Source organism: Corvus hawaiiensis, chromosome 1, assembly GCF_020740725.1.
Source record: "Corvus hawaiiensis isolate bCorHaw1 chromosome 1, bCorHaw1.pri.cur, whole genome shotgun sequence".
Lineage (NCBI taxonomy): Eukaryota > Metazoa > Chordata > Aves > Passeriformes > Corvidae > Corvus > Corvus hawaiiensis.
This window is the reverse complement of record NC_063213.1, coordinates 52,936,907-52,956,033: the sequence shown is the minus strand read 5'-3', so window position 1 is coordinate 52,956,033 and position 19,127 is coordinate 52,936,907. Positions and strand designations below refer to the sequence as shown.

The 19,127-nt window shown below is 36.2% G+C and overlaps 1 protein-coding gene across 7 annotated transcripts in view; it reads right to left on the bottom strand.

Annotated features, from left to right (window-relative positions):
• Positions 1–6,236: 6,236 nt before the first annotated feature.
• Positions 6,237–19,127, bottom strand: part of THSD7A (thrombospondin type 1 domain containing 7A) — a 285,848-nt gene continuing 272,957 nt past the window's right edge. For 4 of the 7 annotated variants that reach the window (XM_048304626.1, XM_048304650.1, XM_048304634.1 and 1 more), the window contains 5 exons: positions 18,786–18,881; positions 15,719–15,801; positions 15,172–15,382; positions 11,715–11,802; positions 6,237–10,127 (listed from right to left, as the gene is read on the bottom strand). In XM_048304626.1, coding sequence (XP_048160583.1) covers positions 10,043–10,127; positions 11,715–11,802; positions 15,172–15,382; positions 15,719–15,801; positions 18,786–18,881 — 563 coding nt within the window. In that variant the 3' untranslated portion in view covers positions 6,237–10,042. Of the gene's footprint in view, positions 10,128–11,714; positions 11,803–15,171; positions 15,383–15,718; positions 15,802–16,862; positions 16,946–18,785; positions 18,882–19,127 lie in introns of those variants that run through there. The other 3 variants (XM_048304659.1, XR_007203813.1, XM_048304668.1) reach the window with 3 other exon arrangements.

Sequence of the window (19,127 nt, the reverse complement as noted above, 5' to 3'; positions counted from 1 at the left end):
AGCAAAGCGCTTCTAACCATTAGTAGTTCAGCTCTAATTGTTTAAAAAAGAAGGTTAATGCAGTTAAAATGTTTATACATACACCTTCTAGTGCCTACCTCCCACTGTTAGGCTGATGTCTCCACTGCTCCTCTGGGTGCTGAGATTGGTGGGGTTTCATACTGGTGGCAGTGGTGGGGTGATAGTGAATTGCTAGCCTCTGGAGTCCTTCAGTGTGAGGAATATGATGATTGTGGTAATTGTCTCTTTAAGATCAATTTTTTTGTGTCTGCCAAAACCCTCTTACACTTTTGCTCTGTCTTCACTGGGCTATAATTCCATATTACACCCAATTAACTATATATGGCGTCTTTTGTGTATGTTAGACACTATTTCTTTGTTATCTCTAAAACCAGTTGTGTCCAGCTGCAGGTCTGCAATCCTCATGTTAGAGTCTTAAACACTGTTCTCCACAGAACAGCTGCTTCTTACTGCTATCTTTATAGTGGTTCTACTGTACAAAGTCAAAACAAATTAAATGTAGACGTGATACCCTTCCTGCTACTCCAACTTGTTCTCCTCTGTTGATGCTCTTAGCAACTAGTTCACCTGCCTTAAAAGACTTCTAGAACATGAGAGAATAAAAACATATGGATGTAGATACATGTGTCTGACAGTCGAGTATGTACAATGCAGACAAAAAGAATAAAGAGAAAGATTCTCCTCTGTCTCACACCCAAAAAACCCCCCAAAACAAAAACAACACACAGAAAACAACTAAAAAAATCTAAAACCAAACAAAAGAAACAAACAAAAAACCCCAAAAAGAAAAAGGCTGTGAGAATTTGAAGACATGTATGTTGGGGTCCCTTCCCCCCTGCCATGTGGTCCTAGGAGAGGGGCCCTGGGCGGGAGACACGGGGTTTCCCTGGCCCTGCTCAGCCTCGTTCCCCATTGGTTGTTTTGTGTTCCCCTGTGTGGGCAAGGACCCTCGGGTCCCGTGATTGCCTCAGCTCCTCGGCAGATCCCGGCCATGCGGCTGGAGAAATAAACATCTCTGAAACATCTATCAAGAATCTGTCCATATATATTTCTTTTACCCGGGCCTCCTTGTCTGATACACGTGTTGCAGGATCCCCACTGTAACAAATGCACAGGCAATTGATTGTGCCAACTCTCCACAGAGAAACCGAGAGCACAGTGAACTTCCTTGTCCTTAGGAACTGTATGGTAAATGGTAGATCTGGGAGGCTTTTTTGAAAAGCAATTTGAATACACTGATTTAGAGAATTCTTTAAAATAATATTTTTTTCCCTCTTTACGAGCAATTTAATATACTTTACTTTTATTTAATTGTCCTGTGACCTTGCTGAAAAACAAAAAAAAAAGAGAACAGCAAATCAACAACCCTCCCAATCCTGTTGTACGTGTGGTTTCTTGTTACACACATAATTCAATACAGTTAAGCAGAGACTGCCCAGGATGTTTTGCATGCTAACTGACAACTGCTTAAGTAGAACGTAAAAAGCTCTAAACAATGTAAATCAAGTAATAATAAATATTTTTATCACTTATTTTCTTATAATCTCTGTAGTGTTATTAATGGTATGTAAATCCTTAAATAATAGCAGACAAATTCACAGCTTATAAGAATTTGTTAAACATAAAGGCAGTTTTTAATATGGCATGGCATGGCATGGCATCTTGATGAGACTCTTGGAATATTCTGGAGAAACATACTGTACTGCTATTTCATCAATCTAAGGTGACAGAAGAAAGTCTTGTCATCTGCAGTACCACCTCATTTCAAAGTGAATGCAGTTACAGAGATGGAGTACGGCAATTTTTAATGTAAGTAATGTTTTGCCTTTCTGAAAGAGCCAGTTTACAGTCTTGAGTCCATTAGACTTCTGGCCTGGCTTCTTCAGCAGTGCAATTATGCAACAGGATTGGAGAGTCAGTTTGAGATTGATGATTAACTTCTCACTTGTGCTGCAAAGCTTCCTTTAATATTTCTGTAAAACTGAACAAATGACTGCTCCTAATGTTTTGCTCATCAACTAGTAAGTGGAGGCCATTTAAGACAGAAATGTAGGATTTAGCTCCAGCTGCTGTTCTAATGTTGCAGAAAGCTTTTGCTGCAGTTCATTAAATTCAACTTCAGGCAGTCACAAAACTGCCAGCTAATTATTTTTTCTTTCCTTGGCTGACTGAATCCTAGTGTCACCAATTTCCACTCACAAAATGGAGCTACAGAATTCTTCATTCTGAAGATTGAAGGAACAAAGCAGTGAGGATGATACCAACACAATTCTTACAAAAACAGGTAAGACTGAATTAGTGAAACTTTATTTCCAACCAGTTTGTCAGACTATCTTGGAAGTCAGACTCTGTATGGACCGTTGGTTATTTGGGAGCAGGTCACAGGGCCTTTATTAATAACTGTTAGTTTATGTTTTGGGGACTAATAACCAGATTGGAGATTCAGGTTACGTGGGTTCGACCCTCTGGTTGAAAAGGAGCAGACCTGTGGCTGAGAAGTAATTTTCCTCAGTATTGAGTACCTGGGGTGTTTTATCCTCTATTATCTCATTACAAATCAAATTATATTATGACAATTTCTTTCATTTTTGTGGAATATCAAAACTAAAAATGGGATCCAAAATTGAAAGATACATGTATGGAGATGTCCCTCCTGATCTTGCATACAGAATATCTACCTGAACACAGCTCTGTTAACACATGGATGATACCACACACCTCTTAGAAACTGTTGTAAACATACCTCAAGATCATCTGTATTACTCATGACTGTAAGTGGTTGGTATAGCTTATTGATAAAGTAACTAAAATCAGTACTTCCATGTGTGTTTAAAATAACATTCCAAAATGGGCAAAGTGAATAAGCTGCTGCCATGGAGCTGCTCATGGAGTAGGGATTTTTATTGATTCCTGGGGTGATTTACTCTTCAGGAAGTTTACAGCCTGAGAATATTTCCAAGCTAGTACACCAAGCTTTCATCCCAGAATTCTTGGAAAAATAATAGATACTGAGAATTTGAGCTTATGTTAATCACTGTTTATAGTCATATCACTGTCAGGATTTCAAAGAGAGACTTCTCCCTTCTGCTATGATTGTACACAAAGAGAACAGAGCCCTTACTATGATTTTACAATTAGAATTTACACAAAATTAATATAAAAAAGGGAACAGCAGAGAAAAATGTAAAGTAACAGCAATAGAATGGCATGATTAAAATATGTAGAATTAGGTATCTTCAAGGTTTCTAAATACATCTTAGTTGTATCTTTAGTTGCATCTTTAGTTGCAGGAAGAGAGGAAAAATTACTTCAGCCTCAAAAGTCACATTTTCAATATGTATATTTTTGCTTCTGACAGCATGTCTTCAAATGTCAGTAAGTTGTCCACTGGCAACTATTGTCTCACTGCAATCTTAAGAGTGAGAAGACAGATCAAAAGAGAGTTAAGGCTATGATAGCAATCAGTGCAAATCAGGAAAGTTCCACAAAAGGCTGGAATCTGGGATTCGTGTCAAGCACCAAGACACAACGAGGGCATGGTAAGAAAGCTGTTAAGGGAATTGGGTTAGAGTATGAAAGCAAGAACCAATATGTCACCCTTTGTCTTATATGACAGTTTCATCATTTTTACATGACACAAGTTGTGTAAATTAGTTTGGGTTCAGCTGGGGAGAGGTTTTTGTAGGACTTCATAAGGCAGTGCATTAAAAATAATCTGTCAGTACTGGACCACCAACAAACTGAATGTCCAGTGGCAGAACTTCTAAATAAATTCTGGCCATGGGCTCAAATCAAATTGCTATTTCCATATAGGTATCTTAGTGAGCAGCACTGGGAAGAGTTAAGAAGCTGAGAATTAAGTTACATTTTGACATGTATAGGTAAGAAAGAGGGTTTGTTTTTATAATTATTCAGAGAAGGAAAAAATAATATTTGCTTTCAAATGCAACACTGAAATGGTGATTTTTTATTTGTAAGATAACAAAACTAATTGAGAAACAATTTTCTGCCATTTTAAAGAATTATGTGACACAAGGGTATTTTTGAAAATAAAACCCTCTTCATTTTATAATTTCAATTTCAGAATATAATTCTAATAAATTTAAGGGTCTAGGTTCTGAATAAAACCCACAAAACATTAAGATGTATTTGGGAGCCTCTAACCCCTCATCTATAAATGGACAAGAACCAAATCTTATTTTCTCTGAAAAGACAAAGATTTTTAGACACATAAACCCATAATGATAATTAAATATGTTCAACATTGAACTGTTTGAAATGTGATTTCTTTGAAAATGGAAAACAACAAGAGGTATGATCATAGATTATGATCATGTGGCTAAGTTTTACCTTCACCATAGTGACAAATCAAAGGACTTTTCCCTTGCCTAAAGGGGGTCCAAATCAGTCCTGTGGCTCCTAGCAGAGCCTGAAGAAGGCTAGTGGAGACTAATGACCTTCTTTGAGCTCTTGTCCATGCTGCCTGTGCACAGCTGCCTCCCTCACTGTAAGAGTCTGTGGCTGAGCTGTAGTCAGCATGCTGCCCACCCACCCGCTTTTCAGCAGAGCTTGTACCTAACCAAACTAGGACAATCAGGATTAGGCAGTATCCAACAGCATCAGTTTGCCAAGAAAGGTCAGAATATCAATACCAGGACTGGCTGGAAGGGTCAACTTCTAGCACCTCCCCATGTGGATATAGCCACAGGTTGGTGTTAACAGCCTGCCACCCTGACATTACTGTGCTCTCATGAGGCTCAGTCCTGTCCCAGACCAGAGCTGCCTGACAGCAGAAAGAGGAATGGCATCTGCCCAATGTCACTTAAGGTGCGCCTCGAAGTAAGCCTTCCAACTTTTCTGTTCAAGCAGGACTTAAAAATGTGCCTGAATGGGCAAGCAGAGACTAAGATACACACACATACCCACCCCATCCCTACCCCACCCCCAGAAAATGCAAATGTTTGCTCATCTGCCTGGTCATTACCTGCTTTTGGATAGACAGCCAGCTTTCCTGCATCTAAGAAAACAATCAGAAGATTCAGAGAACCTTTTCTGTAGCTAAACTGATAGCAATGCCGAGCAGATCCGGAATGGCTGCTCAAGCTCACTACTGTTTCAGCAGGATAATTTTCTAGATCCAATACTGTAGGTCTAATGTGAAGACCTAGATTAGAAGGCTAAAATATTTACAAGGCATATCTAAATCTCTTTATGTCCTTTTGTTACATACCTCTCACTATGTCCTTTCATTGCACTTGTACTAGAAAATCACATTCTCCTGTAATGTTTTGGGTCTTTTTTAAAATAAAGACTACCTTTCCCATTAATCTAGAAGTCTTGCAAACAGTTGCCAAAGTCCTACCACATTTTCTTTACTGAATGTGAAGACCCTATAATCTTTGTTAGTATACCATAGCTAATTATCTTCTGCAGAGCTTAAATGAGAATTTAAATTTTCTTCCCTCAGATGTTTTTTAACTGGTTATAAAATTCTGCCTATATTCAATTAAACACATTTAAATGATTTAAAAATTCCTCTATTAAGTTGTAGGTGGGAATTCAAGACCAATGCTTCTGTGATTTTACTGTGGATTCCAGCAGGAGAAAATGTAGGCAGGAGTTACTTGTGAAAATCCTGAAGTGCCTCAAAAATCAGAGTTGTGTGCTCTCAAAATTGTGTTTAAATCTTTTAGGGGTTAGCCTGGAAGAGTTACTGGGGAGGTAATAACTACGGAAACAGGACAAACACCCCATGATCTGTAAATTACACAGCAGAACTGCACATGAAAAAAATTGAGTTTTGGACAGCACAGAGGTATAATATGAGCAATTATGAAAAAATGCCAAGTGACTTCTTCTTTTCTCTTTCTTCTTGTGTAGGGACAGTGACAGATGCAGCTTCACTTGAAGTGAATAGATGTCTCTTAGTGACATCTTGGTTGATGCCTTATTTTCCACAGAAGGGTTGTTTTTTCTGATATAAAAATGGCAAGGAAGAAAATTTTAAATACCATTGATGTATTTCATTTTCTGGATATTTACCAATCAACTAACTACATTTTGTAAACTTCCAAGTCACCTAGGACTTTAGCAACAGACTTGATTGCTACCATAGCATCAGAAAGTACTTTTCTTTTTAAAGAGAAAGACTAATTTTTAACAAGAATATGTTTGCTAACACCTTTCAGGAAAAAAAGAGACTGTTTAAAAGGTGGTCATATTTTACGGATCTGGCTTTTATTGTTACTCTATCCCAGCATAGTATACTACATGTATTAAAAAAAGACATTAAATGATTTTGTGTTTATATTTATTGTCAGCAATACATCAGTTATGTAAAAATAACCCAGATGAAAATGTAAGTCTTGTTACATTTTCACATCATCTGTATTAACTGAATAAAGCTTAGTGACAATATACACAAATTTGCAGTAGTAGTTGTACGTAAACATTTTGTGCATTAAAAAAAGAAATATACATAATTTAAAAAATAAAAATGCATTACACAATTTACAAATTAACATTAACCAAAAAACAAAAGGTAAACATTCCTCAGACAGCTGCCTTCTCATTCTACAAAATAAATATTCAAGTAAATTAAGTTAGGCAAAATAAAATCTTAACTCTTAACAATTTACATAAAGGTAAAAAGACAGATTTCCATTTAATTCAATGTATATTTTACAGTGATTTACACATAGAGTTTTTTAATTGGTCTCTTCAAATTGTAAGATTGGAAAAAACTTTATTACATTTTGACAGGAGGAAGGGGGTTTCAAAATTGATGCTTTATACCAAATATAAACAAGCTTGTGCAGTTGCATCAAAGCTTCAAAAAGGAACTGCTCCAGGTCTCAAAGCAGACACAGTAAGCTAGAAACTACAGTTTTAAAAAGGAAAATATAAACCACCACATCAACAGGAAAATATCTACTTTTCTATTTTCTGAATGGTTTATTCGACCACTGGAAACATTACTTTCACAAACTAATAATCTATAGTAGTGGCTGCTTTAGGCACTGGATTTGTAGAAGCACTCTGATTTTTAAAGCAAATTGCTTTTCATTCTATACTGATAATTCACATATTATTTATTTCTGTTTCAATGCTAGAGGGCTTAATCATCTTTGCAAATTTTAGATTTACATAAAATTTCAGCCCTCTTTACAGCCTAGTATTTTTTTCTTGATAATGAGGAAAGCCATTCTGGCTTCAAATTTCCATGCACTTTGTTCATAGAAAAAATAATAATAAAAATGCACTCTAGATTTTAAAAGCAGCACTAGGATGATGCAGATGTGCACCAGATATTCACTGATCAGGTATAAAATGCAACACATACTAAAATACTTGCATGGATTGCAAAGGCCAAACATACTTAAAAAACCCTCCTATCTCTTTGTTTGTCCCTTTAATACGGTAAGAAAAAGGAGATGTCATACCTTTAACTTCAAGTTATTAAATGCTTAGATTCAGAACATAAAATTCTTCAAGGCAAGAACTAGGCAACAGCTCCTGCTAAGACCAGCCAGTGTCATAAATAAAGGTGACTCATTGCCAATGAAATAAACCCTGTTCCCTCAATGCCCTCTTGGTCCAAAACTATTTGACAACACAGAATCAGACTTTTAAAAGAACAGAAAGAATTATTAAAATTTGTCTCCACATGTAGTTATCGTTCTTTAATATTATATAAATTTTCCATGGTTTTTTTTTTTTGTATGTCTGACAAAAGAGGAACCAACCATTTTTTCTTGTTTTCTACTCAAGAATGCAGAAAATTAAAATTATCAAGATTTGCATTTTTGCAATGGATCTTTACAAAGTGATATAAAACTGAAGACTCCAGTCCTGAAACACATACATGAATGAACCACTGCTGTGGCAGGGGGCCATGGAACTCCATCAGCTGCAGCTGGATCAAGGTATAAAATGAGAAATTAAACCTGTACCAAAGATTGTTACCATTGTTCCTCTGCTCATCATTCCCACCTGGGGAATACTTACACAGTGGGAGGAACGTAATTTTCTTGATGCAGTAACACCACACTGGTAATATGTCAGCTAAGTTAAAGTAGGACCATAATCTCTCTTGAACATCCACAAAATGCTCATTGGTTTCAAGAATTATTCTACACAGAGCAAAGGTGTGTATTTTTAAGTACTGATATCACCCGTTGATGTCCATGAGAGCCTTGTCATTGATTTCAGTAGATCTGGGACAAAGTTTGCAAAGCTAGTTTCATTCAGGGTGCAAAAACTGGTGCTTCTTGAGAAAATAGAGTGATGGGTAGGCAGAAGTGGTTTAGGTTATAAAAAAGACCTGAGAACCTAATGTTGAACTTTATATAACAATTATTTTTGAGAGGTTGCCTGATAAAGTTTTGTATTGCTTAGTAGTGGCACAGTCACTTGTATGTTCAGGCTGCACATAGAAGCCATTTGAGGAGAATAACCTTTCTCAGGTCATGGATCACATCTGAAACAGGCAAGACATGAGTGGCAAGTCAATGAGCTTCATGTTGGAAGCGTAACACTGAAAAGCCATAAGCATGGAAGAGGTTAACAATGAGTTTTCATAGTGCCAGAGTTTTTTAAAACGTCATGAGCATTAAAATGGCAAAACTATTGATCATATTGTTAACTTGCCAGCACACTCAGGAGTTTAACTGAATAATTAAAAGATTCTATCAAATTATGCTAATTAGAAAAGACAAAATGTCTCTGAGTATTGCACTGCCAGTAACAGTGAAAAAGCTCTCATTAACAGAAGGAAAGAAAAGCAAAACCATTTTATTTTAGTTGAACAATTGGAACACCTTTTTAGACAAGAAGTATGTCACTTAGGATGACAGGGCAACCACTTTTTCTTTTCTTTTTTTTTCTAACAAAGTTAACAAATATAAAAAATCTAGTCATAAACAGCCTTCAAAGTACAATTAGAAACCAGCAGGACAATCTATACCAGTATAGGTAGACGGGGCAAGAAACTAGACACTTGTATTACTGCCATGGTGTAGGGTACAAATGGCTGCTGTGATGAGGAACGGTGTGTACAGCACACGTCGTAGCCGATTCCATCCCGTCACAGTCCAAACTGAACGCTACTCTCTTCAGGATTCAAGACCTGTCTACTTGACACTCCTTGCACAAGATACATCATTATCCTTTCTGAAAAGAGGCAGTTTCTATGGCAATACTAGTTAAGTGCATATCATGCTGCACTAATATAGTGCAAAAATTTGCCTTACATGTAGCAAAAAAGATGCAGGCAACAGTTTGAGTTAGAGAAAGTAGAAACGTATTGTAACATTTACAGCAGGTATTTTTTTCCAGACAGCAACCACTAGAAAATAGGGAATCTGAGAATGCCTCCTTTCTGGATGTACACATGAGGCCTTTATACTTTGGAGTGGTAACAGGACAGAATTTTGCAAGTGAGTCATTGCCCTCTGAAATGCAGGTTAACACAAGTTATCATTAACTGGCAAACTTTTGAACTTGCTTTTAATCCCAGTTAAAAGTTAATATTGTACTAAGCACTAAAATGCTCTTCATCATGTATATAATCTGATAGAATAATACATATGGTTCAGCTGAGTATATATGTTTGAATATAAAGAGTCATAGACAGCTTGGTACAAACTTGACATGCGTACTGATTATACTCGGTTAATGATGCAGGGGCTTCCAAGTGTTAATAATATGTCAGCTACAGTATTCTGGAGACACAAGCGGTGCTCAGTTCTAAGGCTGAGGAAACACCACAGATCTCCAACTGCAGTGTCTATTAACGTGATTCTGCCCGATTTCTCAGTGCTGATGGTCTAAAGTAAAGCAATAATACCTTGAATATTGGTAGGCATTATGAAAACCATCCTTCTTTGTCTATGGTGCAGTTACAAAAAAGAAAAATTCAAAACACTTAATCCACTCCATAAAAAAATCCCTGTGGCTTCGGACACCTTCCGATTTCATTCCTATAGTTTAGACTCCATTTGTTACCATGAGAAGTTGTATTTTACATGTCTGCATCTCCATCATAAGCCAAGGTTAAAGGTTTCAGTCGGTTGTTCTGCCTTCTCTGGGGCTTCTTTGGCTTTTTGCTGAAACAATAAGATAATTTGTAAATAGAACAAGCAACTAATAACATACAAAAATGTACTTCATTCTTAAACAAAAGATGAACATGTTGATAATGCATTCAGTTGTTTGTTTATAAAAGCTATAAGCCTAAAACCTTCACTGGGATCACTAATTTTCTCTTTATCAACCCAAAGCGATATGTAATTCAAAGCTCAGTTGTTCAGAAACAAGCTGTTATGGTGCTGATGTGACTTGATGAAATCCTTGGCAGGTACTCTTGCAACATCACTCAGTTTTCAGAAGAACTCAGAGCCTGTCATGCAATATTTGGTCATGTATCAAAGCTGCAATCAGGTTCTTTTAAATTATGTGACTCAAATCTTAAACTGCTCTTGATACATCAAGGGTTTCCACAGGAAAGATCTATCTTTTGACTGGCTTTATCTCATTATACTTGCTGGAATGACTACAATTAGTTCTAGATGTTATAATCAAATCAGCCATTAATAGCAGAGGTATGGTTGTTAGCCATAACATTCCTTGTCTAGCCTTGAATTCGATTTTAATCCAGCAGTACTTCCAATCCATTTGATACAGTTTTAAAAAATTACCAGGCCAAAGGAAAAATGTTTATCCATGCTTTAGTACTTGTCTTCTTTTAGAGTGTAATATAAGCATTTCTTTAAATCAGGCCTCTGCATCCTCAGTCTTATCCAAAATCTTATCTCAGCTATGTCACTTAGGCTGCTCAAATCTGAATCTTTTATACCAAACCATTCGTTACAATGATTTGCAATAGCCAAAGATTCCAGTCCAAATAATCTGCAGTGCATTTGAATGCTAGTGGATTTCCTTTTCCTCAAAAAAACCCCCAAACACCCCCCAAAATCAACCAACCAACCAAAAAAAATCCCAAAAACCCAAATGAATTTTTGTATTACCTAGACAGAGCTGAAGTTTTGGGCAAAGTTTACTGAACGTCCAACACACCCAGAAGCCCCACAAATGCCTACTAATGCAGTACAGCCAGGAGCCTGATGCACGTGACCACACTTTCCTCACCTTTCACCTGTACAGTCATTTGGATCAGAAATTCTGAACAGGACATAGAAAACTTCAGGGAGCACATTCTCAAAGGTGACTTTTCAAAAAAATATTATTTCATATATTAAAAAGATGATAAAGTTTTCAGAATTTTTCTGGCTGTGTATCTCTGTATCTTGTTGTCTGGAACGCTTGTCAAATGTAAAACATGACTTGCCTGGTTACTAAATTTCTTTCTTGCTATTTCTCTCAGCATTTTGCAATACAGACACAATAAAATTATTCTGGACACTGTATATAGCAAATGAGATAAACTGAGCAAAAATAAACTGTACACTGAGCTACCCCATATTTGTAAGTTCTTCTACCCTCAGAAGAGCATGTGGTTATCCATCATCTAGAGTATAACCAGAATCTACTAACCTGAGTTTGAACAAAAGGACATGGGAAATTAAACACTGCAGTTCACAGAAGAGCCTGCAGTTTCTACAGCAGGAGGTGTAAACGTTTGCATTACAGTCTGTGAGGGGACTGTTTTTTTAATAAATAATTAAGGAACTCACCAGGCTAGATAGATCATAGAAACAATAAAGATGAGTAAAACAAATGCACCAGCAGCTACACCATAAACCCAGGTCTTCAGCCTCCCATCTAAAAGGAATGAATGTTAGTCAGTAGTATTTGAGTTAGTCTTGTTGAATTATTAGTTCTGATATAGCATAGAAATACTTTAATAATCCAAAATAAATGTCTTCACTAGCAATTACAGTTTAATCAGTGTAAATATTGTTAAATAACTGAGCAATGACTTCTCTGTGCTCTGCTTTTCAGTTGAAGTCGATAATTCAAATGGACTGAGATCTGGGGCAGAGGCAGCAGGTGAGATAAGCTGAGAAACTCAGCTTTCGGGCCCCCTGCTAGCAAGCAATCCCTCAGTGTGATCACAGGGCAGTCTGGGACTCATTTAGCATCACTTTCTATTCTAGCTCTGGTAAATCAATCTGCCTGTTATTTTTATTCTTCTTCCTATTTACTTTTATGTTTTTAAATACCCTTAGCGTGCTATACCTCATCCATACCTTAACTGTACATACGCAACTTTTACTATTGCATAAAGTAATATTTTTAAAATTTCTTTCCTGACCAAATGCAAGTTTTGTTGTTATGAGAAACTTCTCCTCACAGAACAAAAATACACAAAAAAGGACAACCCATGCTCATAAATAAAAAAAACTGTCTGTTGTTAATAAGAACTGTATTTATTGTGCAGCCTGTGCAGTCTTTGTTTCGGACATGATGTCCCTGCAGGCTCAGGCATACATACTACTCTCCTTCTTGCCTCAGATGCACCGATGTCTACCAGGAAAAGTGATGTGGCTTTGTCTGTGGGGTTTTGCTCTGCCCCAAATGAGCATGTCACAACCAAAGGTGAGTGCATATTTTTTGACTCACTGCTTCTATCTAACTAATTTTCCAAATTTCTAAATGGCTTTTTGCAAACATTTTTTTCCAGGAGGTTAGCTAGCCTTGTTCCATCTCCTTGGCAATAAAAAAAAAAAATCATTAAAAAACTGAATTATTTCATTTACAAGTGGTACAAGTTTTATTTCATGAAGTTGTGTATATATTCAATGTAAGCAAATACAGCTAAAATTTTTCTGACCAAACACTTACTGCTTCTTGTTAGTTCTGTGGAACCAAAATACATTATCAATGCAGTTTATATTTCCACAATAATAATAACAGAAGTTAGATTAAGATTGTTTGGTTACACAGTAGTGTTCTTTGTTGTGCAGTTAACTTCAGGCTTTCTGGTCTGTAGCAGTGCAAAGTCTTGCTGTCATGTGGACAAGTTGTTCAAGACTAATCAACATCAAAACATTACCTTAAGTTACCTTCCTTACCTTAATCAACCTAATGAATCATTATAACTGATAATAACTTACATAACTGAAATAACTGATCCATTAAAGATTAATGGAACAGTAGATTTGACCTGACACATGTCCTGTGATATGATAATATCAACGGGAGGAATTCAGACATTAGTACTGCTAAATAGGTTAGTTTCCTCTCTCCTTGGCTTATTTCCATTGGTAAGAGGTTTTTTTTTTTTTCAGGTTGGCTTCTTTTAAAATAGTAACATCTCCTTGAAAAAAAGACTGGCAATATCTTGTGTACATATTTATTTGTTTTTGTCAAAGCAAGGAACTCTGTTAATGAGGTCATTTCTATTATGCAACTACTGACATCTAACTCAGGCTTTCTGAATTCCCTCTGGATGCAACTGGCATCTCAGACTCATCTGTTTGTGGTAATACTTCAGCCCAGACAACTGAAGAGGATAGTTTTAATACCTTCCTTTCTGGAACTGCAATGTAATTTGTGGAAGAAAAAAAAAGAACTATTTTAAATCTAGACTTAGAAACTGTGGGAAAGGAATAATCATGCCGGAGTAAACCCAAACTTTTACAATGGATATCCAATCCTGAAATAAAACAATCAAGCCTAAATCTCATGTGAATTGGAAAATGTTCACTTTCTCTCACATTGCTCATAACTTCACTGCATAAAGTATTAGTTTCATTGAGGATGATTGGGATTATCTGAACTGAGGTATGTTTCCTTCCTAACTCGAATTACATAAAATTGGTGAGTTTTCATGAAGTTTTTCAACTTTGTAATCTTGCTCCAAAACCATGCCTGAATTCACATGAGCATCCACATTCCTAAACTGTTGAAGGTGACTGATATTTGCTTATTATTGTCACTCTGGCTGCTCCAACACATTCCTCCCTCTGGCATTTTCAGGAGGAGTTAGCTAAAATGAGTAAATGATAACATATATGGTAAAATGCTGGTTTTTAAAAGAGGACCAGAAAAGTTTAATTTTCTATTCTTTATTGTTGATTAAAGTACTTGGAGTAAAGACCATTTTATTGCCAAAAAAAAAAAAAAAATCAAAGTACAAGTAATACTAAATGCTCATAGGACTAACGGGATCTAACATAAGTATTCCTAATTTCTAACCCAAACATTATTTAATCTGCTTATTAGAAATATAGTTATAAATCTCAACTTGAAACATCTTATGGATTATGCATGTAAAGATAGTGCTTTCAATTCTGCAATTAAAAACATCCAAAAACCCTTTAGAAATAAATGACCACCCTAATACACATGTGTATTAGTATATTTACCCTGTGTGATTTAAGACAAACTTAAGATGATAACCAATTGTTCTCTTCCATACTAATAATATTTTGGACAAGCAACATATCTCTTTATGTGAAAGTATTTTGTTTATTAAAGTTTTATTTATCTAAATATTTAATAGCACTAGGAAATATTTACTGACATCTGATTACATGATGGACTTTATGAAGTATTTTTTATGAAATAACTCTCATATTTTACGACACTGGCACATTTTACAACACCATGCTCAGCTCTAAAGAACATGGTCCATCATGAAAGCAAATACTGCTAGTAGAGACTTAGAGCATGCCTATGCTAATTATTGATAATATGGTTAGCGTTTGAAAAACATGAATTAGTTTAAATATGGGTATGTCAGAAAAGCATTAGCATACCTATACCGAATATTTTCCTACAATTTATGCTATGGCATAAATTTTAAGAAGTCTCTACTCTTTGCAGTCTTCAGTTCTACCTTTTCATTCCTCTGTCAATGGAATTATTGGTTGAGAAACCATAATTTAATATACTGGCTTGCACCTTTGCAGCAAACTCCCTTCTAAAGTCACATTTCAAATAGCTTCTGTGAATTTTATCAGGTAGAATGGCTAAAAGGAAACTGCAATATAGGATTTCACTAAATATATTGATGGAGTAGTGAGAAGCTAGGCATTTACTTCTGTCTCCTCCTTTGTTTTCAGTGATAGTAGATGCCTGCCTTCTTAAATGAAATCGTAAGGGTTTTTCATTTTCATTTACAAAAATGTAAATGCCAGACCCTTCAGCAGTTCTTAACACTAAGAACTCATTTCATGACTTCACCTGGCCCAAAAGGCTGTAGAAACCAGGTCCTTCCTCGTCCTGACTGGTTACTGGAGGGCTGGGTAGGGTTCACAGCTCGACTGGTTTTCACATCTCCCTTTTTGTCCTCCATGGTGGGGATCACCACCACTGGGATGAGAGTGCACTGTTCGAGTGTGCCATCAGAGGACATAACTTCAGTGTATCCGTCTTCACAACTGCACGTTCTAGTCTGTAGGGAACAAGTGTTTTACACCATGTAGCAGAAAAACAAGGTTTTCTGTGAGCTATAAAGCATAACATCACGGATGACTGGAAGAGAAGACTTTTTTGATGAGTGCTAGCCTGGAGAGTACCTTTCCATATATTTTTATGCAAGTTCATGCCATATCAAGAGAGATTATTTAACATTTAATTGAAAGGTAGAAAATCAGGCGAGGTGGATTTTAACAAATTAGTGACTAGTAAAATTTCTGAAAATACTTTTTGTTGGCATAATCTTTGTAATCAAGACATGTGTGGGAAGCCCTCATGGGGGTGTTCTATGCTCCAATGCAGTAGCACATACCTCACTGCAGTAAGCGTGGGGTTGGCTGCACGGTGGGTTACATGACCTGTCAGCATCTGGTTGGCGCATCATTAAACAGCCCCCTGTAGGACAGAAAATCATATTTTCACATGGTAATACCTCACCACTGATGAAACTACTGATGTCATTACTTGCTGCAGTATCTCATGGGTGACAGTCTTGTTGCTAATTTGAATGTAAGAGTCCTTCTTTTATTCCAAGGTGAAGGATAATTGGAATCAAGTGTTTTCTTATATGTAGAGTAAAGTTACAGCAAATGTATATAATTTCATGTGTATTTTAGAGAACTAATATTTGGCAATTAAGCTTTTTGTTTTCCCCTTTGTTCCCTTGTTGGATTGCCCAAAAAACCAATTTAAATGCTTTGTTGTACTCAAGGGAAGAGATTTGGTTCTCTGGGGCCCTCCTTATGACTTACATATTAAAACTGCAGCCACAATAGAAATAAAAACATCTTTTTTATTTATTTCTTTTCCTGTTAAACTGAAAACAAGTTACTCATCCTGTTTATGAAAGGACACCTATTTCCTGCTGCTACTGGGTCACTTTTACACATGCTATAGCTTTGGCTTTATGAATTGAGGCTTCATGTTAGTCTAAGATTTTATGAAAGGAAAGCAGCTTTATCAGTAAAGCATGTTACAATACTGATGATAGCGTGGGTTTCAGTCTTTTCTCTTTTTATAGAGACCTAGTTTTCATTTCTACAGCTTTATATATAGCGCAGTTATTGTTATGGACCAATACACACAATCAGGCTTTCACTATCATTTCAGCCAGAATAACTTTAAAATACATTTAGAATCAGTTTGAATTTACCTGTGTTTCCTTTTAGCTTATAGAAGAGGGATAAGCATCATACTTTTTAAAATTTATACTGCTACAGGACAACTCATCTTGCATCTCCCAAATTAATACCATTTTTATACTGGTATGATATGATGATGAAATCCTGATAGCTGAGGTTGGTCACAACCATAGCAGATGCAGTTAGATGTGGTTACGTAGATCCAAGTGTTAACGGGATGGCTGGTGAAGAACAAAGAAAAACCCTGCTGGTTGCCATAAGTTTTCCCCACCCCCAGAAAAGAAAATCATACATCCTAGCATACAAATCACATGCCTGTGGGAATCTATGTAATAAAATATCAGTCATCCAAGGAAGCAGAAGGAAAGAGTTGCCTCATCGCCCATGGGAAATAACACCTTCAAGTAAAAAAGAACTATTCAGCACAATGATATTATGCAAGTAAGGAAATAAAGACCTTAAAATACCAACAGAACTCACAATAATTATTTAATAATGTCTGAATTAAAATACACTGTGTTAGAGCCAAATGTGTAGGAATAAGGCAGTCAAGACACAGTAATCAGAGAAATGGGTTGCTTCTGAATCAAAATAGGTAATCTCAATTTAAATCAATCATGTATATGAATCTATCACATCTATGAGCTCTTAAATACTGTAGTTTATACAAAACACTTTCAAAGAATGTACAAATGTAAATTAAAATCTTGTATCTTTAATGTGAGAAGGTCCCAAAGAGTATTTTATTTAAGCGTTGTGTTTGAAAACGATCGTAAAACCCATGAAAACTATAGTTTTCCATTTATCAGAAACATATGAAAAATATAGTTTTACAGTGCATGGAGACCGGTGACTGCATGTTCTGGAATATCCCATTAGTCTTCATTTCAAATCAGAAAGTTACCACAGCTTTAAAGCCACATAAAAACCAACTTTGAAAAATAAAAGATACAATATAGGTCTGAGTTTTGTCTGCCTTGGAGGTCCCAATATGAAAAATCTGCCAACAACACATAGTCATATATTTGTCTTTCCTAGAATTTATCACACAACTGTATTCAGTCACATCAGAAGAAATTATTATTTTCATGTAACTGACTGGGATTTATGAATACATTCTGGTTTTAACATCTCAGAGCTATAATCTCCAAGATGATATTTATTTCAAATCCTATAGGACCTTTCATAGATAATATCCTATATTAATCTCAGTAAGAATTCTTAGAGTTTTACTTACCACAGAAACATCTTAGCTAAGCAGGAAGCAATCAAGGTGCATAAATAATGCCCTGTTGCTTTTCTTGTGAACAAGATGTGTTTTGATATTCCTACACCAGAAGGTAAGATTTGCAAGAGACTTTGAGCTATTATTTCAACACCTTGTAGAAATAAATATTTTACTTCTACTGTTGCAACAGACAGTAGTGGTGGACTCCATCATCATGAGGTATTGTGGTGGCAATACATGAAAAACAGCTCTCCTCCTGTGAGTGACCTGACAGTGACTGGCATTGAGGATGTGTTTACAGTATCTGGGATTCTTTTACTATCATTTGGTCTGATATAAAAATTATTTAAATAAATGCATAACTCTTAGCTGAAATGAATCCCTATTTCCAATAAATAAATCTGTATAAATAGATTCATATGAAGATTTTCTTCTGAGATCTCAGTCATTCTTAATTCATGGATTTTGTGCTTTGGTATGCACAAAAAGTCACTGCATCCCACAGCAGTCCACTGACATATCCTGATACAGATTTATCGCATTGAAATAAATAAACTTACATTAGCACATTTATTAAAATTTTATATTTTGCAACTTTAAGGAGATGTATCATGTATGGATGATATTATCAAGCTCTGCAACTTTCTTTGCCTTTGTATAGGCACTGAAATGACCTGTAATACATAACATTTTTATTTGTTGTAGGGCTTGAAATTTGAAACCCTACATTTAGAAGTGTAAAGATGCCTATGGTAAAAAATCCCCAAACATATGCAATGCAACATTTCAGGTCCACTACAGAGGATACTATTTATATTTACTTTTAGCACGACATGCTGCATAATTCTAGAAAAGAAACCACATCCTTAATATGCAAAAAGATGATGGTTTTGATTCATCCATCAGGAAGTGTTTTTAGCAGATCCTTTTCATTTTTTTCAGTTTTTTTGAGAAAACACATTATCCACCTGTTTTCCAGGCTTTTTTGTGTGTATAAAAAGAGTAGTTACCTGTGACGTTTAAACCATCTGACCTTTGGCACCACACAGTCCGAGAAGATCCCTTCCATGGGCTAGCCATCCACTTGTACTCATAGCACTGGCCATCTGCACAGAGAACATTTGTATTTCAAGAAATTTGATGACAAGGTTTTAGACTACCACTGGCAGCAGCCACACTCCTCAGCAGACCATACTCATTATGAATAGTGGCTTGTACAGTTAATTAGGCCCCCTTCTCCTTCATCCAGCAACCTAGAAGGGTGCACTGCACTTGTGGAGATCCCAGAGTCCCCTGCACTTACTGGACACATAGGGAGTAGACCAGATGTGTCCTAGACACTAACTAGGCTT